The following is a 26651-nucleotide window of genomic DNA, read 5'->3' on the forward strand; positions in this document are numbered from 1 at the left end:
GCTAATATTATACTTCATTAATTTTTACGAATCAGGGGCAATAATCTGTGACAGTATTTCCTTAAGAAAAAAAAAAGATAGAAATGTATTTTCCCAAACGCGCTCAACAGAATGTGCACATGTCTTGATTACTGATTTAGTGAACTTCGTTTCTTGTTTTCTTTTTAGGAAGTGCTCAAAGTGAGTAGTGCGTCGAAGACGCATGCGCGTTTTCCTTCGTGATTTCATGCTTCTGACTTCTCCCTTCGTGACAGCAGTATTTAGTTGTTGTTGTTTTTTTGTCTGTTCGTCTCTTTTTTTTTTATGATATCATTATTGGTAATAAATTACACATGTCGAAATTATTCTTTTAAAAACGCTTGAAATCAGTAACGCCGAAAATAGATCTAATATAGCCAATGCTGAAGGGGGCTCAATGGAAAAATTTTAATTTCAGAACATGAAAATGGCATTCCATGAAGCATATACGATCACTTTAACAAACTGAGCAAATGTACAAAGCAACTTTCACAAATAATTGATTATAATTTAGACAATACTTTGCACAATAATATCTATATGAGGTGAATATTTCAAAAACCAATACAGCGTAACATATACATTAACAAGCAAATGTTTAATTAAGCTCATGACAAAAAAAAAGAAGTCGACAGCAAAATTAATGCCGATGATAATGACAACAATTAGAACAATGATAACCATTATGATAACAGTCAAAGTAACAGAATGACGGTATATTATCATCGCAATAAATATTTTATTTTCATTCACGATACATGAATAACGATTCTCTGTATAGTATGTCAACTGCATTAATTGTTTTGCTTCTTCATTGATACCACTACACGTTTCCCTGTCACATACACGTACGACGGTAAAGCACACGTTTTCTTCAACATTTATCATGAACAGTGATGTTAAAGAGATACAAAAGAAAAAGCATAATGCTTTAGTAAATGCTTTATTGTTTACCTACGATTTCCCTGCATGGTTACAATAATTCATGTGCTTTCACTGCAAGTAGTCTGCGATGGCTATTGATTGACAACAGTCATTTCTAAATAAGAAGAAAACTATACACACGGGAGATAATATAGCACATAAAGAACTTATGATAAACAGCGTTTCTTTAATTCTTCATGCAGCAGCATTCAACACCTTCTCGACAAGGTTTTCCGCTTACGCGTCTTTGCCCTGAATTGAGAAGAACGATGTATGGAAAGCATACATAATTATGATATCTTCTTCAAACGCAAAAAAAAAAACACCCCGGAACAAAACATTTAAAAAAGCACATGTTGCCTATGACTGGGACAGGACCAGATATTTTTCGTCGACATAATTTACAAAATAGAAGAGCAAATCTTCTGGCACTACCCTAAGTTGAAGGGAGATTCAACGACCTCCTATACATTTGCTGCTCTCCTCTTCACACTCTCCATTCATAATTATAACCCTAAAGAACCCTGCAAGTCACGTGGTCCGTAGCTGGAAGACATCTAATACTGTATTTCTTGCCTGCGTAAACTCATTATATAAGGAAAAAGAAAAAGAGATCAATTGCACTGAATGAAATCGTTGCTATTGCACCTGATGCATTTAGACGCAATTTCTATTTGGCTGAATAAATAATGATAAAAGATTACTTTCATTTACCGAAAGATCAATGAATTGTTAATCATTTTGTGCTGTATCAACGGCGTTCGACTGTACAGACAAGCCTGTTAAAGTGTGATCATTCCACACTTTATTCACGTTAGCTTTGATAAATAGAGAAAGATCAGACAAATCAAACGCAATGGACGACGCTGACAAAATCAGACCTACAAGTATATAGTTGTACATAACATGAAAAAGCTATGGAATTTTAGAATTTTCATTATCTTGCAAATCCCTAAGATGCTATAATCACAACCATAATACACGCAAACTGGTAAATTGAAATGATGATAACGACCTTATAAATCTCCCATGGAACTGTTAATTCATACTGATCTTCACCGAACTTCCCTTTTTCTGGGGCATGAAGTCAATAACATGTACAGGTATACCCTTCGCATCAAATTATTGTAGTCTTGTTACCTACCAACGACGACTCACATGCAGAAGGGAAAAGATTGTAGTTGCTACATCGATCAAACACATGATTTTGATGACAATGTCGTGTATATACCAATGAGAGAACTGTGAGTTGAGGCACAAGTCCGCCTCTTACAAAACTATTGTGTTTGGTGAAAACACGCGGATCTTTAGAATTTCAAGACATTCTGATTCTATGTCCGATTTCGATCAAACGTTCATCAGTCTACATGTCTGATTTTCTTCCGTATCAAATGCCTGTAATTTTTATTCAAAACGTAGCGTAAGTTGTATTGGGCTTCCTCGGTTTCTTCCAGGCACTCACGAAGATGGCGATTACGACGATGCTTACGAGGACGCCCGAAACGGCTCCGACGATGATTAGGGTCTGACTAGTGAAGCCACTCTTGCTGGACAGGGGAATGTGCCCAGCGGTCTCCTGATGCGACGGCATCTCTTGTTGATCGCTCTCCCCGATATGGACCTGGCTGTTCACATTGGTGTAGATGTATGGGAAAACCTGGCACATGCGAAGAGAAGGAATAAAAAAAAACACACACACACACACAAAAAAAAAACGAGAACGAGTTTATACTATTGTATTTACACGCGACATTATGCATCATTTTTCGTCATAAGTTACATAGGGCTGCATCCTTACTTCATACAGATGATCATTGGCAACGACGTTTTAGCCCTAATCTGGCATACCTGACCTGTGCAGTCAAGGTACAGTGACTCTAGAATAAATGATAGAAGCTGGAAAAAGTGCGTATAATCATAAGGAACTGGACCACAATCAAAATGTCATATTTCAATTTTGTCAGTCTCTGAAAGAGGAAAGAATTAACTGCTTGATATAATAGTCATGCTATTAAATCTCATGAACTATTGTGACAATCACTATTTGTGTTATGAAGTATAACTATTTAGAGCTCGTTTTGATTTTCACCTTGACGGAGCAGCAAGCGTAAGAAAACTTAAAAAAAAAACAATGTGCAAACAGTTCTCATCACTCCATATAGACTTTGTGTACTCATCTGGTTGTTTGCCTTTTTACAGTTTCCTTGACGATAATGGTTGCAGAATTAAGAGCGGGGAAGGTGTGGGAGGGGTATCCCCTGCCATACGAAGGATCTTTTGCATTTGTGGAATTGAAATTCAAAGTTCTGATGCATACTTTGGGTGGAACATCGGGTAAAATTGTCAATCAAGGAAGTAGGAAAGATAATTATATTATGTACATAGAAATATGAAATAATGGCCATGGACGATATGATGTTGATTTATTTCAAAGGAGTATGCAATGAAATTGTATGCTGACATGTAATGATGTACTGATCAATAGAATACCCTGCATGATCATCACATTGTGGCCAAAAGAATATCGAAATATGTGTCATACATAATATCTAAATATGTGTCATATATTTATCAATAATTCTACCAATTTTCTTCAGATAACCTGAATATGCCCACAAAAACAAAACAAATCAAAACTTCCAAACCAAGAGTCTGTCGATGACACCATATGTTTAACAAAAGACATTCGAATGCACTTTTCCAAGACTGAGCATATTAAACTTGCATGTTTCCCTGCGATGTTGTCTGTAGATCCTATCAGTAAAACATGTATTTTCAAGTTTTTTGTACTTTTAGGGAATGGTGCATTCTCAGTCTTATGCATACATGCGACTGATCGGATATTTGTCAAAAAATATACCTCAGATGGGCACTGTAGTTCTTCTCCGGGTACCCATTCTAGTCGCTTGGACCCAACTGGTTCAAACTGTCACAGAAGTTGTGAAAATCGCGTCAATATAAAATAAGAAATACAGAATAAATAGACAAAAGTATATTTCAGAACAATGTTCATGTATATGGAAGAAAGAAAAATGAACCCTTAAAAAGAACATGTGCATGCTATATCAACAAAGTAATCTAGAGTTTCACTGTTTTCCAGACGACATAAAGAAAATATGACTATGGAACGAGACAATAGAAACACTCGAGATCATCACTATATTTTAAGAAAAGAATGCTAATAACTCGGCTGGATTTGACTTGAAAATTTCATCATGTTTTATATCGAGACATTGAAAGTTCGCGGACATTATAGGCTATTGCTACTTAACAAGACGCGTGTGAAATGACATAATTAATATGTACATTTGGAATCAAATGAATTAAAAAAAAAGAAGAATTAAACTCTAAACAGACAATACCTATTTCCACGGCCATCGCAATATTATATTCATTGTTGTACCAAATATAACACTACATCCTGCTGAATGTAATACTTTCTTACCAGAGAATTCCAGTTGGCCACGGCTTGAGCTGTCTGCCCTTTCTGACTGAAGTGAAAACAATCGGGAGCGAAGTATGAAGCATCCGGCTTTCCGTCCTGAATGGCGATATTACGTAAAAAAGAATTAATCATTGACCATTTCACTGCGCCACTGTCATTGACAACCTCTCTACATTATGTAATGTCAATGAAGTTCTGTGCTGTTGGTCATCAAAAGGGCAAATGGTTGTATAAATATTCATGAGTTATCATTCATCCTATACACGCACAAGAATTCAATTTCCCATGCAAAAAATTGTTCATCGGCTTCACGAATAGATAATGACAATCGACTGATGATGCTTTCTTGAACTGACAGCGAATTAGTGTCCCTTTCTTGCAGGAGGGATAACCGTTTGTTAAAAAAACACACACAATGCTTTTATCAACAGTGCGTATAGATATAAGTCATTCAACTCAGAACGTTAGTCATGAAGGAATCACTTATATTGTGAAATGCCTGCCGTCTTCGAGTATAATTTTAAGATCCTGAATTCGAATTTCTTCCTGTTTTCCCGTGGTTGTCCGGCCTAGAATTATGGAAGAAATAACCAATATATTAATAACAACTCCATTGTATTACTGGAGATAGCACTCAAATAGGTACATTTACATCTTAAGATAAGAAATGCTCGTGCTTCCACATCGATCTAAAGCTGTAGTCATTGCTATCTTCTTACTAAAGTTGTTTCTTTTTTACCATACCCATCGACAGCATATTATTTTCAGTACCTGGGTTCATCATACTCAAACCTTTGTACATCGATATGAAGAACACTTTATTCACGAACAAAAAACATCGAAACAAAGAAAGAAAGAAAGAAAGAAAGAAAGAAAGAAAGAAAGAAAGAAAGAAAGAAAGAAACAAAGCACCAATTTCCATGTCATGCCGGAAATTTTCCCGTCTAGATATGTGTATATGAAATGAGGGAATGTTCACGGGATGTTCTTACCGGCTTTCGAGGCAACGTTGTTTCGTGGAAGAAAGGCTGGTACGCCACTGTGAAGTCTTCTTTGTTATCGAAATATCCGCTCTCTATGAATTCCTGAACCATTTTCTGTGGAAGAAGAAACAACTTCTTGATATCAATAACCCTGAGAAATAAGCATTTTTACAATAGACGTCTCTCGAGAAATACATGTAGGCCTAAATCGTCTAGAAACTTCCCTCACTTAACGAAAAAATAAGATTGATAATAAAGTTTCCAAGGAGGATGTCATGTGTGAGGTGAAGAGTCAATGTAAGTGTCTCTCTCAGACCTGCATTGGAGAATGACAAGTCCATACAAGGGGCCGAATGCATAAACGCTAGCAATTGCTTGTGCTAGCCTTTTACTCGAATCCGTATGCATAAAAACAAGCAATTGCTTGCGAGCAGAAGCTTTTGCTAGCAAGCTCAAGCAATTGCTTGCTGCCCGCAAGCAATTGCTTAGAGACCAAGCATTTGCTTAAAAACGTATGCATAAAACGGACCTGTTGCTAGTTGTTGCTAGCAATTGCTTACGATTTTCCAAGCTCTGTAAAATGAGCTTGAGCTTTTGCTTAACCGGAACGTACCCTTGTAAGTAGCCTTTTCATATTTATGAAAGAAAGACCATTCTTGTGAAGGAGTGGTATAAATCTACAAGAAATTACTTCTAAGTAGTGTAAGAAACTTTTTCATTTCAACAACAGGAATTTCCAGTGGTTAGCACGCAAAATGTGATGAAAAACAGGTAGGATGTCTGACTTCAGTGGAGAGCAAGGAGACCTCTCTCCACGTGCCATCTGGCAGATCCGGGCTACTGTAAGCTGCAGTGATGGGAATCAGCCAGTAATACGTGTGTGTGTGTGTATGTGTCTGTGTGTGCATTTCATAGCTCTTGTGCTATGTCAGGAAATGTTTCCACACAGACATGTCCTTTCAAATACATGCTGCCACACTCGCCTTTGTTCTTGTGTTCGCACAGGCGTGACGTCCCTTTTGTTGAAAACGCAAGCAATTGCTTGCGCGGGACAAGCAAAAGGTATTAGCATAAGCAGAAGGTTATGCATATGGATTTAAGCAATTGCTGAGACCTTTTGCTAGACGAGCTTGTGCTTTTGCTTGAAGCAATTGCTTACAAGCAATTGCTTGTTTTATGCATTCGGCCCATGGTGACAGTGTCGCATTGGTAAGTTTATGAAACATACAAACGTAGAGTAAATCGAAAAAGAAAAAAACATATACACTGTGTATTCCTGCGCACAAATAAGCTCTTCTACCATAAACGAACAACACAAAAACTTAGTACCTTTCATGATCCTTAACATACAGGACCACATAAAAATCAAATTTCGCATGCTTAATCTTTCTCCTACCCGACCGCCTCTCTTATATCTAAATCTACCTTTCCAGCAGTCTTACAACCTTACTTGATACTCCTTGGTTCTTTGGTACACTTCCTCATCTCCTCCATCTTGAGATAAACATTTGCAAACTATCCTGAAATACAAGCACAGAAAGGATAATAATAACATTTCACATATACAAGGAGATCATTTGACGATGGCCACATTACAAACAGGGGACTTTTACATTGCCATTGGTATCGTTGCCAAACCTTCAAGTAGTTAGCAGTTTCGGAAATTTTGATTCTCTTTAAAACTTGTTTCCCATCCCTTTTTCTTTCTTTTTTTTCTCTCTCTCCTATCAAGTACTGTGTTTAAAAGGTGTTACAACAATGTGTCATAATTGTGTAAAGGTGCCAAGTTGAACCAATTTTTCTAAAGTGTAATATAATGTATCAGGGTCAACATAGGAATTGATGTCAAATTGCGTTGTCAGACCATGGTGCATGCAGTAACTTAATAAAAAGATGAACACAAAACTTACCTATGAACAAGGTTACACGTCAAACTTCCTCCAAGTTCTGGTAGAACATATGCATTCATTACACCAACCAAGTTCACAAACGTCCGTGGGACCTGCCATACACAATGATAAAGCGTCAATATATATATATATATATATATATATATATATATATATATATATATATCTCAAAGGGATTGTAAATAGTATTGGTTGAGATGAGAATTGGGCTTTTACCTTACTGCGAGATACCAAGATACCACTTATGAAATAGTACAGAGCATACCATTTTAAGAGGAATTCAAAGTTTATTAGATGAAAATTGGTTTTGGAATTGCTAAGACATCCAAAAACAAAGTAAAACAAAGCGATGCTACTAAAAGGTGGGCCCACGTTTTATTAGGAATGCTCTGTTTTAGATATCTCGGCCATTTTAAAACCGATTTTCATCGAAATGTTGAATCCCTCTTGGAATTAAAAATGCTCTTTCATATTTCATGACAGGTTTTTCATTATCTCACCAAAAAGATACTAGAAACCTGAAGTTAGGTCTCAATCAAAACTACACGGTCCCTTTAAACAAACAAACTAACAAAAATAAAGTAACTCTGAACCTGGACAGATCGCATTACGTTGATATACAGTGTATACATGAGCATGCTGTGTGCAATTTCATGCATGTTCATACATCAGGCGGACTGAGAGGAAAAGAGTAAACTTTAACATACAATGTACTTTGTACTAGTACGAAAGCGTAAATATTTTATCCAAATCTGAATACTAAATATTTTCGAGGAGCCTATTCCAAATTAGCAGGCTTTTCTATTCGGCTCATTTCGTTCCTCTTTCTATCTTATTGTCTCGCATTTTCTGCTATCTCAAAGAAATGATATTTTGCAAAAGTTTCTTTGTTTGTTCTTGTTGTTGGTATTGGCATTACCTTATTATTATACTGTGGCTTAGTGCTTGCGTTGTATCATTATTGTGTTACATCATTTGAATCTGAAACAGCACGATATATATGTGAAATTATGAAAGTCGAATGTGAAACAATAAGGCTATGGAAATTTATGGTTTGTTTTCTTCTTTCAGCTGTCAGAAAAAAGAAAGATTTTTCGTTTTCTGCAGAACACTCGTGAGGCGAATCTTTTGTCCACATCTCTTAATTTGCATATTTTATGTGGTAAACGCGTAAACGTGTAACTCCCTAAAACCTTCTTTTATATGTCATGTTGTGTTTGTAATAGCCATTCTATTCATTACGTCACAATCAAAGCTATATAGCGTGAATGTGGAGTGATATTGCACTTTAAAGGCAATTGAGGAAGAGGAAGTTATAAAAAGAAAAAACTCATTCATGTTTACTATACTCATGTTTACCTCGTTATACTGTGAGGGTAAAAAAAAGAAAGATACTTGTCACAGACTTCATTTCGTAACGCCATTACTTATCTGATTTGGTTGATTTTATTTTATTCCTTGTTTTTGCAGAGAAGACATTTACTAAAACATTTCAATACATTGTTATATCACTCCACATTGCACATGACATTGCACTATACTTCTAAAATGATCAACTACAACACTTCTATAACACGAAGCAACAACAACGAAACTGGCAAAAAGGAATCACACGCAGGAGGAATCCTATAGTAAAAAGTACACAGTAGCCTAAATCTGGGATATCCAATGTACCAGAAGAAGCAATAAGAAAAAACAAAAGGAAAACAATACTTCAATATCTACTTGAAAAAGAGAAATGAGAACGGCGATGCTGACATGATATCAACAGTCTGGAGTATTTACATGGTTCGCATATCATTCGATGGAGTATGTAACTATAATAGTTTCGGTCATGTGACTGCTAAATTTATTGATGCTATCATATCCTAGATTTACTTCCTTGACTGCACTGACTCTTCTTTTCTTGTCACGCGCATATTAGCCGAGGAAAGTAAATGGGGGAATTCAGTGCTGAGTGTAATGTGATGTTAGTAGCAGGTGACGTGCATCCGCGTTCACGAAACAGTTGGCTTCTGTCATTAGTAAATGCAAAACTAAGTAAGATGTCATTTTCACTGGAGTCAAGATACGGTATAAGATATAATTCTATGTCACGAGATATGTTTACAAATGTCACACAAGGTGAAGAGCTGTTTTTGTTTTTGTTTTGTTTTTATGATTATTTGTCCGCTCACATTGGGGATTTCCGTTATCATAATGCTTTCTGTTCTGCGCTGGATTATGTTTTATGAACATACCTCATCATGGAACATTTGGAGTGCCTCCTGGACGAAGCCAAGAAATGCGGCGGGCTTCGAGTTCTCCCTATTGCAACCACTACAGAGATCGTTGCCTCCGATGAAGAGGGTGATGAACTTCCAGTCGTTCTCCATATCGACGCGGGAATCGGCCTTGAGGTCGTCGATCAGGCGGCGAGCTTGTTTTGGCATGTCACTGTGTTGTTTTAGCGACATAATATAGGTAAATGAAAGAATACAGATACCGCTGTAGAGAAATAAGGGACGCGGCTTACATGCTACAGAATGAAAACCTCCTCAATATAGAAGATTGCAGTCATAAAAGTTGCTACTACAACGTGTTCGATCAGTATACCACTTCACAATTTTCTTGTCTATATTATCAGATGACTTGTTATAGTTCCCTTTGCAACTAAACGTGAAGGTTTGTCTGAGTCCTCAAAGCATCCTGAAACTAACCTAAAAAAGAGAAAATATCACGATTAATCTGCTGAAATATGATATGAGTTGGTATGACGTGATATATTACATTATGATAGACCGATGTAAACAGATTTGATGTATAGAATAAGATATACTGTATAAACAATGTCGAGGTTGACAATAGTTACATTCAGACGGTGATCCTTAACATCGAGGATAAGCTAACTTCGAGGATAAGCTCTATGGGGCGCCAAGTGTCGCACGGTCGATTTCGTCGATGAAATGACCGATTTCGTAACGAAATCGACCGTGCGACACTTGGCGCCCCATAAAGCTTATCACTAGAGTTAGCTTCTCCTTAAAGTTTCATAAGAATCACCGTCTGAACGTAACTATGGTAAGAAATAGAACTCACTCTGCTGTCGCTCCGACCACAGCATGATTGAAATTCTTGACTTTTGGCTGTGTGAAGACCACACCCGATCCGGTGGAGAAGCCAAATATATCGGGATTGTACTGTCTTAAGATATCTGCCAATCGGGGACAAAAGATGTAATCAAATCAGAAGAAAACCAAGATTTTCTTGGGCAGTAAAAATCTGGCTCGACAAGGCATCCATAGTGGCCGTGACTGCCCAACTCCTATTTACTAGAGTTACACCGCATACATGGTACTAAAACGCTCTCTCTCTCTCTCTCTCTTCTCTTCTCTTCTCTTTTCATTGGATTTCAATTAGTTTTTTCACTTTTTGCATCTCTTCACTTATTTACTGACAATCCCTAAATTTTGCTTTCCCCATCGTCGTCGTCGTCATTGACATCACGCAACTGTTCAGGATGAATTCTCCTACGCATTTTAAAGTTCTCACTTCCAAGAGTTAAATCACATGTTTACCAGTATACAAGAAAAATGCTGCCTGTAATGTATTAGTATATAATCATCACGTCTCGTCAAATTGCACCTTGCATTTTAATGTATCCAGTGTATTATGTTGAAGAAGTATCACGTAATGTATACATTTGACTGTATTTGAAAAACGCAAAATGAAATAAAATATACAAACTATCGTCTTTGCTTATATCAATATCACGTAACTGTATTGTTCATCGGTTTGCCCTTTTACGTAGATCCACATAAAATCGTTTATCAAGGTTATTATATCTTAGACCATATTGATACACACATGATAAGGTAAACGTCACAAATTAATAATGAGGTGCTCACAAATAAAGGCCTACATGCATATCATGATAAGCTGCGATAAGTTAGCGAAAACACGTGCACCACCGTACGTTCAAACCTTATGCCACACGCTGTGTGACAACAGTCACTTGAAAAGGTATTTTTCCTCTCTCCCTCTCTCTCGGCGCGAGTAAAGCAAGAGACGTGAGTATAAGTCTCGTTTGATATTGGTAACCAAATATGATGACAGTAACAGAAATAAAACCCATGATGCACTTTGGTCGGCATACTTTCCAATCTCCTACTTATAAAGTCGGTTCTCTAACGCCTTTCGATACTTAATTAAAAGGCATTATTTACCATTTGCAGATGAAACAAAAACCCAGCTTTACCGCTTCAAAATAGTCCTCAAATGTGAGTTAGGGATAGAAACAACCAATGTTAAAATTTTAATCAGTATATTCAATTTCAAGTATTGTTGAATACACGAAATGTGAACAATGGTTATAATAAAAATGTTTCCAGAGCAAACTGCCTACAGTTTTGGTTAAGTAAGAAAAATAGTGATATCTCCTTATATTTTAGGTTTTATTGTGAAATATTTATATATGGTAGGATGATTCGTGATGCGACTGACCTATAGGCCTATGCATCAAATGTGATATCTCAAACGTTTTTTAAATCACTGCTCCCAATGGTAAACAGTACCTTTAAGGTGTCAAATACATGTAGTTTTGTTGAGCATTAGAATAGGATTAAGTCAGGAAAATACGGAGAGAGGGAGAAGGAAAGAGAGAGGTGGGGGAGGGGTGGAGCTACATTAAACTCACTTGCCACGGTTCCCACAGAGCTGATGTCATCATTTCCTCCAATGCTGGTGGAAAATATACACACGAAGTGTTCTGTATCATGCATCAAAATCAGAGTGAATTTGTCTACGGAATCTCAACTCAGTAAAAAAAAATCAAAAATCAAAAAGTTTTCTTATAATCCCAAAGACTATTAACTAGACTTCAGAAACTGACAGAAATGTCAGAATTCAAATGTATTTCTTCCTTAATTTTTGCGAGATGTGCCAATATCTTATGGGAAACATTGATCTGTTGCTATGCAACATATTACCTCTATAAGACCAGCTAATCATCACATGACAGCGAAGTTGCTGTCACAGAATATTTTTCAACTCATTAGCACTGTCCAATATTTAATATTATTGCGTGTGCGTAGTGTCAGAGTGTTGGTACACCTGTTGGCCCTATAATCCAAAATGGGTTCCATGACATTGACGTCTGCGACAATATTACTTCCATGAAATATCTACACGCTAAAGCCAAACATAAATTCTACCCTCAAGCATTATAACCCTAACCCTAAGTCCTTGGAGAAAATAAGACGGGAGCAATTGTCGCAGGAGCAATTAATGTGTCACTCAAAAAATGATGTTCAGTTTAACGCAGGGACTCGTAATCGATCTTATCGCACCCAAATTAAGAAAGTTGTATTTTGAAATGACCCTGAAGTTGAAACCACTACTAATGTGCGCTCTCTAAAGACTTTTTCCCCCTCGATTCTTTACATTGGGTACACTTTTGTATTAGGTTGGATATCTGTTGAAACATGATCAGAGGGCCGGTATACTTCCTTTCAATTTCTATAAAATAATGGAATACAGGACTACATTTTGTATTTCCTTGCGTTGGAAGCACGTACCTTGCTGAAACTCCCCAATAGTTAAGCATGACAGGTAGAAAGATGAGCGCTTCGGCTGCATATGCCGTCTGCAAAGAATTTAGTGGGGAAATAATACCAGCCTCTTATCGAATTGAATGTACGGTTAAGATAGAGTCGAGATGCAATCAATAATATATTATTAAGATACAAAGAAATTAACTCTACGCCAGGACACTCGTTTCAGGGTACGACACAATAAATCTACATCTATCAACAGCCAATCTACGAAATATAGTTTACGAAACGTTCTTTCGGAAAAAAAGGGAACCCAAATGAATTAGTAGGTTTTGTTTGAGAACATCGACGTAAATTTGCCGTTGCTTTATGATTTTGCCGTTCTGGTTGCAAAACCGTGGACACTAATTTTGGTTCAGCTTGAAAACTCGTCTGCTTGCCAAGTGTGGCTTTCTATGATATTAAAGGACAAGTTCACCTTCATAGACATGTGGGTTGAGTGAATGCAGCAATATTAATGGAACACATCAGCGAAAGTTTGGGGAAATTCGGACAATCCGTTAAAAAGTTATGAATTTTCAAAGTATCTGCGTAGTCACTGCTGGATGAGAAGACTACTACAGGGTATGATGTCATATGCGTATAACCATATAAAGAAAATAAAAAGAGAACTTCACATAATTCTACTTTTTGAATAAAGTGCATATTTCTTTGACTTGCTACTGACATATGTTAAGGGTAATATTATTCCCCCTGCCTTCTGAAAGAGAGAAGTCAAGTGTTCTTTTCTTATGCGAGAAAAGTGAAAATATGTTGAATTTTCTTTATTCTTTCTTTATATCGTTGTACTCATGTGACATCACAAGCTATAGTAGTCTTCTCATCCAGCCTTGAGTAAGCAGAAACTTCAAAAATTCATAACTTTTGAACGGATTGTCCGATTTTCCTCAAACTCTCAGTGATGTGTTCTACTAATATTGCTGCATTCACTCAACCCACATGTCTGTGAAGGTGAACTTGTCCTTTAAGAAACTCCGTCGAAATCAGGGTGAAAATGCCTTAATGCACTATTCTATAACAAAGCAACAACCAGTAAAAAAGGAAGAATATGCTATCAACTTTTAAGCATCACTTTCGCAAACATATCTCTTAAAATTCTTGGATCTTTTTAAACTTTTTATACTAATCGATACAACTTAGTTACTGATATTAGGATTTTTTTGTATAATCATCAACAAAATTACAATTCTAATCAGTCACTTTGCCGCATTATATTGATCATAATAATTGCTATAAAACATATGCGATATCAGTGTTTTCTAAACATGGTCAAACTTATTAAAATCATCACATATCGTCATAAGCATCACTGCTGTATATCTACCGACAGAGAATCACCGATCGCTGCTACCACGTCAATGTCCCCCGGACGTAGCCGATGAACTGTGAAGCAGAGAAAGTCAAATCGGGGAGATTATGAGACCCACATCAATTTTAGATACAGCGTGGGGGGGGGGGGGGGGGGGGGGGGGGGGGGAGGGGATGGAATGGGAAGAATTAGGGATGCAAAGAAACCGATAACCGAGGTGAGATCGTCATGGGTGCTGTTCGTTATCACGAAGGTTTGTTAATCCGAAAATAAAAAGAAGGTGCGTACGAACTAACCTGCGGAAACACGAATTTCATTTCATTTTCAGAATAACGAACCCTCGGAATAACACCCCCCTTTTTTTCAGATTATGGAACCTTCGGAATAAATCGAAACTTATTTCATTTTCGGATTGACAGATGGCCTTCGAGAAAACTTTGGAATGTTTATGACGAACCTTATCTCATCTTCGGATTAACGAACCTTCTGAATAACGAAGTGTAACCGAGATTGTGACACTGAGAGAGAATAGCATTTTACTGTGTTATTATTTTCCAGTTCTTTACACGAACCCCGATGACTATAGGCCTATACTGGTAACCTGATTGTGCAGCCCAGCTTTTTGTACGCGACGCGGATCTGCAAAACGATTTATTCATATATTCATATATCTATTTCTATTTATATATTTATTTACTTATTTATTCATTAATTTATTTGATTTTTTATTTATATATTTATATATATATTTATTTATTTATTCATTTATTTCTTTATTTATTTATTTATTTATTTATTTATTTATTTATTTATTTATTTATTTATTTATTTATTTATTTGGGGCCCGTGGTGACAGCGGATGAAGCTCGGGACTCTCCGACAGGAATCCCAGATTCAATCTCCGCCCGGTGCGAACATTGATAATCAAAGTGTTTGACCCATGTAATGTGATATGTCACCTGTATGACACCAATATAGGTGAAGGAATATAATAAGTAGGTCTATGTCTGGTTATGGAAGACTTGTAAAGATAGCGAAGTCCTCCCAAGGAGCAGCTCTATAGCTCCGAACAAACTGCACTTAGGTAAATCAAGAGCAAAACATTATCATCTTTTATATCAGATTCTAATCTCACATCATATCAATAATTGCTCGTATAATTACCCTTAGTTCAGAAAGCGGCCTGTTTCTTCGATTATTATTAAGACACTTGAACTCAGCCTCCTTTGTTACCTCTAATATTAGATCTAGATCATAGATCTAGCTAGTATTTGAAGCTATGATAATCAATAGGTCTATTTAGAAAACAAGACTTGGCATGTAGGTCGTATAGTTGTCGTTGCCGTGTTTATTCATTAGATTAGGCCGGTTAAAGGTAGCACTTGTGATAATTTTCTACCAATCCCTGGCTGTACGACTGTCGCTAAGCAGCGTAAACCATTGCAAAATCACAACATGCACAGATCACACACAGATCTAGCAGAACAGAGCGTCCGGGAATATCATGGCGATGCCTTCGATTTCGAAAGAATAGTATGTGAACTTAATAAATAATCATCCCCATGTCATTTAATAGAACAGAAATCATTACTTTTTTTTTTTAGATATTAGGGGGCTTTTAAAGATTTCTTAAGTCAGTTCAATTCATACTGTAACATAGAGTTAGGCCTAGATGAAATAAGAGAGCTCACAGAAAAAAATGTTGTTTCGACAACGCTTTACAAACAGTAGCTTCTAATTCTGTTTGAACAGATTTTCATGTGCATTTGTCGATATTATGTTCTGTGAAAGTGGAAATAGTCCACCAAGAGCAATGTTTGCTGGTATACGTCTCAAATACTCATCAATCATAGAAGCTTCAGCTTAAAAGTTTTGATAAGCTATAAGAAAGACGAATAGATACCAGGCAACGCGTAATCAAAGTGGGCATGTAAACAAAACTACAGCAGTATCTACAGGAGAAGAGAGCGAATAATGATTTACAATGCGGAAGATCTGTGGTATAGAAACGTTGCGGCGAAAATAATGTATGCATTTTCGAGCTGTGCCGAAGTTCTCTTCCACGGAATCTGTAACATGCAGTTCCTCGTGGTAACAAAACAGCATCAACTTATGAGTGTTTTGCGTTAACGTTTGGCTGTAAAATACGTTAACAATATTATCATGAAGAGAACACACAGCAGAATACTGTATTCTTTAAATGAATGCCTGTTCTATTCTCCCTCGTCGACCTCTCTGTCTTTCTCAATGTCAACCACTACTGTTGACTTTGCCTCCTATCCATTTCTATCAAACACTACTGAGATTCCTGAATGGAAAACGAGAAAACGAGAATGAATTAATGAGCATTTTATAGTTTCGTTATGAGCTCTTTCACATTATCGCAATCAAAACGATCGATAATAGTCTATTATAGTGTCAGATAGCGGAAGTTCCCAGGTCGTTATGTCTTTCCTGTTACTGCGTTCGTTAAAGTTTATTTTGAATGTATGATGTATATTAATGATGTCATGACAAATCCTTGGTCAAAATATAATTCCATTTTCAGATAAAGCTCGTGTTAATTCAAAGTGGTGAGATGAGAAAAAAACACACACGATAATTTTCAAGGGGGGGGGGGGCTATACATCGTTGATGCAATACCAAGTGTTATTAAGATAATAAGTAGCCTCTTCAGTATTTGTCAGGCTCTCTCAAGGGGTCCCTCTTCAATATCCGTGCCAGATTATTCCTTATCGTACATGTGGGTCACCCAGACACTGTTGGCCAAACACATTGTCCTTAGGTATTCTATATGGATGTGCTGAATTTAATCCCAGGGTCTTCTGTTCAAATAGTTCCAAGCAGTGACAAATATACCAGCGCTATATACCAGACGAACTTCTTATGTAATAATGAGGGATGATTAACATTTTGAGAGATCACTTGCCTGATGTAGGTTTCTCGGGGGAGACTGACGGCTGACAATTGAAGCTGATCCCATACTGTGGAAATAAAATCCGGTGGTTAATAGAACAAGACTGATAAAATCAAAGTAAAATCAACATTAAACACCTGTCTAAGCACAGACTATCCCCTCTCTTTTCTCGTACATACATGTACAATAAGTTCAAACGTATTTCGTTTACCATGAAAGTGTGAACTGAGTTATGATATCAATTTCGAATAATTTCAAATGTGTTGCGTAAACTATATGACTTATAGCATAATCACATGTTATTCTAGAAAAATTCGAAAAGCAATGATAGCAGATACAGAGGCTTTTGGTAATTTTGATGAGTAATATTGTCCGAGATTGTTGTTGGATTCACTGATAACTCTATAGCTTTGTAATCAACCAGAGAGCCAAAATCCCTAATAGGATCTAGGGTATAGCAATGGGTGGTTAAGGTCAAGCTATGTGCCTCGCAAACTTTCCCGTGGATGATACAGGGCACAGGCGTGAAGGGGGCGTATCTCCTCGCTAATCAAACCCAAAAACTTGGACCTTTGTACTTGCTCTTTCAGTCACGCGTTGCAAATGGCCAGCGAGCAAAGACCAATGGCACCGACTGCCGTCGATTAGTATGACAATACCCTTTAATCTACAACATTAAATCTATCTGTCTTTAAAAAGAAATAAACAAAAACAACTTGTAGGGTCACGAGTGTAATCAGAATCGGAGATAGCACCTCACAGTGTTTGGATTTAAATCAGAAATATCGATGTTTGTTATGATTCTATGCCCAGGGGCCCCCGTGGTAAATAGACTAGATACGACCTTCTACATACCTATAATGACAGAGTAAATCACAGTACAATACGGAGATGTGGACGTTTTCTTGATATAGCGCCACCGATTGCAAGGTACCTTGTGTTGTCTACTATCCACTGTGCTTAATCAGCTAATTGAGCTATCGTGATTCATAATCACACACTATTTTATGTGTAATGGGCTTGTGCTGAATCCAGATATCCATCTGGGGCTGATCAGACTCGCGAGGTAATAAAACCTTGCACGTGCAAGTCACATAAAAAATGTAAAGAAGATTGACTTTCAAACTTTCATAATGAGAACTGTTTGCGGGGCTTGTAGAAAATTAATATTCACCACCTTGTCTTGACACTACAACTTATCACAGCAACGTATCTGTATTCCCTTGCAGCTTTTTCACACACACACACACACGCACAAAATGAAACTTTGTTTATATTCGAGGATATCATATAACAGCAATTTAACAAAAATGCACGCAGTACACGAAAGCTGAACTTCTCGAAACAGATATCAATCATTATTACAGATTACTTAACACGTTATCATTGTACAATGTTTGCCAATTAGCATGCTATTTTTTTTTTTTTAGCTCTGTATCGATGTGCAAATACAATGAGATTGTTGTGTGGTACTGTTATCATAAAATAGTCACCTCAAAAGTCAATATGGAAACAGCAAGCACAAGGCGATAATCCCACCATTGTTCCCATTATTTCATATTTGGTATTCCGTATTCTCTCAAGCCGCATAACCCTACGTCAGTACAGCTCTTCACTTCCCTACTTTCCCATTGTTATGCGATTTGCGAATCCAGTTTCAGGACCTACCATTGGTCATCCACACACCCATTACACACGCCACCACCGCCACGCTCATGCGCACATGCCCACTTGGTATCATCTGCTGCGTTCGCATGAATATTACGATGGGGATAGTAACTAGCCCTGATGAGGGGATTTTGTTTTGATAATCGTTATCATAATCCTATCATTAGGAAACTGGTACAGTGAATTCCACTGATTACGTTGAGTCGTGTAGATTAGACGGAACTGGTTACATTCATTTAACTGGCATAATATGATAAATTAAAGAACTGACAAACTTATTGCCAATTTGAGAGAGAATCTCTGATGAGATGCCGATTCAACAATCGTACTGAAACAATGACTAATGTCTTAGTAATAACTTCGAATAATATATTATTTACTCATTATTTATCTAGCGATCCACGTCCAACAATCTTTGCTTTTTAGTGGATTACTATTTTCCATAATCGAATCTCCATATTTTCCGCACGACCACGAAGTATATATGTATTGTTCCTCCTAATAGTAATATATATATGTATATATATATATATATATATATGTTGTTATATAATTTATCTCGGATACAACATGAATCTTTTGCAAATGTTTGAACAATATTATTTCATGACATGTATACTTTGTACTACGTTCTGATTTTCGTTGATTGGAAATAAACTATGATTGAATTGAATTGAATTGAATTGAAAATCCATAGATATATAGATGTAGCAATTGAGAAGTTTTTGAAATGGTGTAGCTACAACAAACAATAGCAAAGGAACAACGAATGGTTGAACTGTAAGCGAATGTTTAGGAACATTTATATGAAACATATACAATGTATACGTATTATAGGCAACATCACATTAAAAAGTTACAGAACTGACCACAGAAATGTGGTTTCTGGGCTGGAAGGGTATATAGATTAGTACGTGGCGGATGCGATTTTTGTCTTTAAATATTACTATATGTTGCCTTCACTTTCTTTAATGTGATTTGAAGATAGGGAATGAATTGAACTCACGAATAAACCCAATTTCATGTCTTATGTGAGACCGAGCCCATGAAGTTCAATCTATTATCAAAAATGATCACAATGGCTGTAATACAATCTACGAGTGGCGCCCTATATTGTCACTTCGTGCCACCATAGAGTAAACAGACATTATAAGACATTTTACGCAAGAAAAGAACAGAATTGTGGAAAGTTTATCACTTAGAAATTCAATACATAAGTATAAATGTAAGAGACTTAGTATGTTTGATGATTATGTAGAGTTATTACAGTCTAATTGGATAAATGCAATTATTTACTGGATTGACGTTTGGTACTTATCCTGATAAGTGTATAAATTAGTATTGTTGGATTGACATATAAACACTTGTCTTGGAAATGCATGTATCCCGGACAATGATCTATTAGACATACTTGATTAGTTATAAAATGTGATATGTCCTCTGGACAAATTAATGGTTTATTGATTATTGCAACTTTAAACTTCAAATTATGTAATACGTATCCAGGAAAAATATGAAAATTAGTACAGTTTGATAATCACTTCAGCAATCAGAAATGTAATACTGTGTATGTGTACTGCATTGGGAAATGATAACGGTGATTAATTAGATTTTGTGTGATTGTTGTCAATCATCAAAATTTGTTGTAAATATAGCTACACTGTAACTATTGTTCACTGTTATGTAAGTGTGTCATTACCTGCCATTGTGTCCACAATAGAACCGTGGATCTGGTACAATATGTTTAGTCAACATGTCTTTTGTCTAGTTTTATTTACCAATAAAAACTTGATTATAATAAAAATATACACAATCACAATAATCACATATTGGAGTGTCATTATCTGCTTGAAAACTGAAGAATTAGAAATGTTGCTACACTTGATATCTTATTGCCTGTACGCTGCACTGCCCTTTTCGGACCACTGACAATTTCTCCTAACCATGTTAATAAACAATATTCTTCTTTTTCGGAATCGTCCTCGAAAGAATATGCTTTTAACACATTCCTTACATTCTAATCATTAATTTTGTCACCTTTTTTCAACATTGTTTTTCACTTTATATGCCTTTGAATGTGCATTCCTCAATGCTATATTCAACTTTGCCTTCATGCGTCGTTAATTAACAAGAAAGGGGAAACCCACGACATGTTCTATTTTTACACGTGATTACTCCGTACTTGAACGAATTGTGAAAGTGCACTCACTTAATTCCGCATCCTCTTTCGCCCACGTTATACACTTATAAAACAAGGCACATTATGGTGTCAGATGCTTAAAAAGTGTTTGAATAAGACATACCGACACAATAGCAGGGCCTATGAACGTTTCTAGTATAGACGTTTTCTGTAGTAAAGAGTTTTAAGTGAGGACTAAATAGAAAGGCTCATGCCGACAATAAAGAGGAGAAAACGAAGGCAGATTTTTTTTTATCTGTTTGAAGCACCTGTTACTTGAAGCATTTTACTTGAAGGGTGATACTTGTACTCATACATCTATATTTGCTGGAAATGAATGTAATTGAACCTAAACCTGAACCTGAACCCGTCCTCATTAATTTGGCTTGTGCACTGCTGCGGTGCCGGCCTACCATTTCGGGACCGACTTATGGATCGGAAAGAGAAGGTCGTTTCATTTGTCAGTGTTTGTTTACTGCGAGTTTTCTGCCTCACTTTCGATACTATATATAACCATGACAATGAGGTCTTCTCCAACGATTACTACGGAAATCAGGTTGGAGATTGTTGCCAATTCGGTATCCATTGACAATATCGCTTATCTATACTAATCTGTCAGGAGAAAATGAAAACCCGGTGTTTAACCGGCCCACTTCACGAACCATATCCAATTTATTTCACGTGAAACGCTGCATTGAACCTTTTGGTCATCATGTACCTTGTTAACTCAATCATGTCTATGATAAAGTGGTTCAAATACCACAGTGAACAAAATGATTTCAAACTGCTATTCACGCAATAAGTGATGAGTGAAATAAAGGCCACACAAGTGAAGGTGGCTGATGAAACAGTGGACGCTGATGTGGCAAGTCAATTTCTTCGATGAGGTAGAACCTTTACTGCGATATTATGACATGAATAAAGGAAATGCATTTTGTGCACGTGTGTAGATTGTCTTCGTAGAGTCATGGTAGTATTTCGATTGATTGATTGATTGATTGATTTTATTTCTGCATTTCTTGTTCATACATACATGTAATACAAAGTCAATTGAATTGAGAACAACATTAGGGCCTACTGGAATCTAACCTTTGAAACGGATAATTAATGAATTCAAATATACGGTTATTCCATGATAATACAAGGTGAATACGAGCATGATAGTAAGATGAGCTTGACAAATCCATATTTCTGAAGTGGAAAAAATACCGGAAAAGAAACCAACTCGGCAAGATTTTCTCGTTGAGGGAATATGAGGGCACAAACTGAAAGTTCTCTGAGCTACATCATACCTCATCGTCATCTCCAAGACCACTGTCCGCCGAAGTTTGGATGACGGCTTGGTAATTCTCCGAATAGGCCTCAAATAGCTCGCGGAAGTTCTCCTCAACTCCTGCAAGAAGGTTGAAGAATGGGGAAAAAATGTTAAAGAAATGAAATCTGATTCTCATGCGTGCTGCTCGATATTACAAAGCGTGATGATAATCACGAATGCAATACCGGGTATCCTGACAGGTGAATGTATTAAGTGCAAATTCATATCACTGGCCAAAGAAATACTTGATAATGTTTGCCTGCGTATGAGGCATACACATGGAAACATAATAATATACCCATATACCTTCTTCCGCATAATTTCTCAGGTAATCATTTGGAAATTTGGTAATACGAGTTATATTTTGTTAACGGAATTAATTTACACATCAATTTCCCTTCTTTGAATCATGTACATTGTAATCTGCTTACTGATATTTTATGTGATATTACCGAAAAGAATCTTGATTTATGTATGAAATTGTGTTGGAAGAAAAATTAATCAAACAAACAAACAAACAAACAAACATTCATGAATGTACATGTTTGTATAATACACACACAAACAAACAAGGATATATAAAACATATAGAAGGAGAGAGGTGGAGACGCAAATTATATTATATCATACGCTTTTGTATGCCTTATTTATATAGCAATATTTCTTTAACCTATGTCTTCTTCTCATGACGAGATATATTGCATCTTTCTGTAGGCTCATCTCCTTTTATTCTTTTGTGACTCTGTTGCTGCGCTTAGATATTAATTCTAACAAAAAAAAAACACATGCTCAGTAATTGAGAAAATCATGCAGAAAAGGGAAGAATTTAGTTAGTTTTTTGGCAGGATTTGAAATGATAATCATTATTTTTGTTGAAAATTTCCCAAATATTCCACCCATCTTGTGCTCCGGAATAATGATTAAAATCTAATTTTAAAAATGCATAATAATTGTTCTCTGTTCATCCAGTAATCATTGTTGGAAATGAAGTTATTTATAAGAGTGAAAATTTCATATTGCTTGTATAATTTGAACCCGGCGAAACCGCTATTGTATTTGAAGGGGATGAAATACCATGAACATCCATTGTCCCTGTCTTCGCTGTCTCTTCGTTATCATTTCCGTGGCAAAAAAAAGGAGGTACGATGTGTTTCACACGTATACGGGAACATTTTGTGTCTCCAGTGTGACAAATATGCATGTCCTGGTTTTCCTTACGTGGTGGTTATCAGACTCGAATGTGCCTTGTTAACTTGTATGATACAACTATACAGTCATCTAACACACGCTAACTCAGAAATTTGACAACTGCTTCTTCTTCTTGTTGTCATTTTAAGTATTGATAAATTGTCGTATATAGCCCTAACCATGACTTTCTCAGTGACAGCCCGTAAAACACGATTTTAAGGGAAAGTTTCCCAACAATATGTGTAAATTCGGTGACAGAATTTTAAAAAAGGAGATTATAATAACACAATACAAAGTGAAAGTTTAAAAGTTTAAAAATATTACGTATAGACAACTCGACATTTCATGATGTTATTGTAGAATTCATAAGAACATCAAACAAGTTTCTGAATGAATTTTCTTCTTCACCGAGCTCCTCCGAAGGGCATGGAGCACAATGTTTGCTTCAACGTATTTTCGGAACATATCAAAGGCATGTTTACTTTCCATAAGGAACGAAAATTCGCCTTTCAATACTGCCTGGTGAAACAACGAATGATTCATGAGGCAATAAACTTGTTTGACATGAAATAAAGCAAGGTCAAAATCCGATGAACATTTTTGTGGAGAACGCCGTGAGAAGAATTTTTGTTTAGTTTGCCTGACTGATTTAACGCGTTGGAATCACGAGTTCTGACTAGAAACGTTTGTGTCGAGCGTTTTTGCCCGAGAAAAAAAAAAAACTCATACAAAATAATTATTACACTGTGATGACTCGTGGAAAATACAATATATCTGTACATTTCTTGACTTTGAATCCCAGACAAAGTGAAACCCTCCATCGGCATCATGCATTTTGAAGAAACATGACTTATAGGAACATTTTTTTTTTCACACGATGTACAAGCCACGCTGTGAGCCAAAGTTATCGCTTCGTAAAGACTAAGTGTTGATAGGTTGTGCGACGTTTTGGATATCTGTAAAGAGGGAAAAACATCTGAAGACTATTCAACACAAATACACGTGTATATACTGAACAATATTGTTTACATATAATTGCACTCTTTTCAATAACATGATGCCTATTGGGCCGGTCAGGATTGCCACCTGGCTTCGCTCTCGCTGTTGATGACCAAACTTGCAGGATAATCACCGCCGAACCTATTATGAATTCGGTGATCATGGAAAAAAAAAGCGCAATAAGCTGCGGAAGGGGTAATGATATTCTGAGGTTGCAGTTTCAGTTTCAGTTCAATTTCAAATCTATATATTCCATTTAAAAAAAAAATATGAATTATGGTGGGCCTACATGTACAATGTATTTTGCGCAAAAATATACTCTATAAATTCACAGTATAACAATCACGATAGTCCTAAAAGTATTTGAAACAGATACAAGGAAAACAAAGATATTTGCAATACGTATTGCCAGTTAGAGAGAGAGAGAGAGAAAGAGAAAGGATATAATGCGGGAGTCTACCATTTTAAGCAGGTGCATTCTTGATAGTGATGGCAGCCTCAGGAAAAAAAAATGAAAAAATGAGATAAGCGATTTGTGTCTTTTTAAAAAATTCAGTAAATGAATAATCTAAGGCCCCAAAAGAGTGACAACACCCAAAGAAAACCCCATTTTGGCTGCGTCTACAGGTGATGCTTCAAGTTGGGCACTGTAACCATGCAGGGAGGTGGAACTTGCTGCAATAAAGGTTTAGAAGACCACGAGAGTTAAAAGCATTTATTTTGGACATAATTATGCAGTCTTAAGATTTCAGGTAGGAAACGGTTTGCACAGGACACGGTCGGTGTTTTAAAAAAAAATGATGCAGAGTCCAAACCAACGTCTCTCAGTTTCAAGACACAGTATCCATCAGTAAGGTTCTATAGGATGATTATATTTAAAAAAAAACAACAACAAACAGTTGAGGCATTATGAGGCGGATAGGCCCCCCTTTTTAAATTTCGAAGATCCATATATACCAGCACATGTAATCTCACCTCCACGAGTCGGCACCAAGAACAGAGCAAGAAAAGTAAACACCCGCAGCATCGCCATGGTTGTCTTCGTCTGAATTGTGTCGCGGAGAACCGCTTGGTTTTCAAACGATTTATCGTCACGGGATTTCCTGATAAGTCATTTTTACATCTCGAGTTGAGGGCGCCAAAGAAGGTGCGTCAACAACAAGGTTACATTATCTTTAGAACTTCCTATTGCTCTGTGGCATGGCGCATTACCGAAACAGAAGAAGGGTGTATAATAAAATGAAATGATAGGCCCTATAGGTCCATTATACAGTACTTGCTATGTAAAATCCGGACAAATAAGGATCTCAGTGAGATTATCACACTGCCATGTTGAGTATGATAATGTAATGATGTGTTGGTTTTAATATGTCTGCAGGGTTTGGCAGAATCTATCCATTTGCTGATTCATATCGATTATTATTGTGATAGGTTATATCATTTTAGAAAATGGCTTGTCACAACTGGTCATATTATGTATGTGTATGTAAGTATATGCACATACACGCTATGCCTATCAACATACATCATCAGCAACACCAAGCTGAATGAATCGCGTCAGTCTTTTCATAATGGACTGGGATTCACAGTTTGATAAATAAACATGAGTGAGGTTTTACATCATTCATAACATCCATTGATAAGGCGAATTACTCTCATGGTTACAGTAGTGGAACTTTCATATATTCCATTCTCACTGAAAACTATTTCCTTATACCACGCGATGCTTGCCGTAAGTGAAAGATTGTCACTTTGCAGACGAAGAGCCGGTACTTCATTGTACGCTGTACAACGTTACACAAAGTTGTTATTCAGTTCATCGTAACAATATTCACTTATTTTTCAAGCACTTGACATTGCTCCCCCAAGAGGCATGTAGAGTCATTTTGTCCTAACATACTCTTATACAGTAACAAGTGGTGGGAATGTTTGAACATGTAATTTTCTTTTAAATAAAGATTTATTTTGTGAAATTCACAATATTCGCAATTTTGTGTACGACATCAAAAGTTGTTGAAGGGTATACCATCTACAGGCGTGGCATGGGTACTTTGATACCGGTTATCTTTACAAAACTCAACAACCTTACAACAGATTTTCTGATTTTCTCGCAGTTTCGCCAGGTGTTTCAATTCGTGTGTGTTCTTTTTTTATACATGTATATTCCTCACTCAGACTGAATCCACTTCATTCCGGGGAATCCCC

General features: G+C 36.6%; 1 protein-coding gene across 1 annotated transcript; it reads right to left on the minus strand.

Moving 5' to 3' along the window:
* Nucleotides 1-1972: 1972 nt before the first annotated feature.
* LOC139716641 (phospholipase B1, membrane-associated-like) lies at nt 1973-25479 on the minus strand. The gene is made up of 14 exons (XM_071628172.1): nt 25422-25479; nt 22237-22337; nt 17110-17164; nt 14196-14254; nt 12836-12903; nt 11956-11999; nt 10359-10473; nt 9521-9716; nt 7281-7372; nt 6821-6890; nt 5380-5484; nt 4388-4483; nt 3803-3868; nt 1973-2599 (listed from the first exon to the last, which is right to left on the minus strand). The coding sequence occupies exons 1-14, from the start codon at nt 25477-25479 to the stop codon at nt 2351-2353; spliced, it is 1374 nt and encodes a 457-aa protein (XP_071484273.1). The 3' UTR covers nt 1973-2350.
* Between the last annotated feature and the right edge of the window lie 1172 nt (nt 25480-26651).

The sequence above is a fragment of the Diadema antillarum genome, unplaced genomic scaffold, assembly GCF_040938485.1.
Source record: "Diadema antillarum isolate AM-2024a unplaced genomic scaffold, OU_Dant_1.0 scf00000007, whole genome shotgun sequence".
In the NCBI taxonomy this organism is placed as follows: Eukaryota; Metazoa; Echinodermata; class Echinoidea; order Diadematoida; family Diadematidae; genus Diadema; species Diadema antillarum.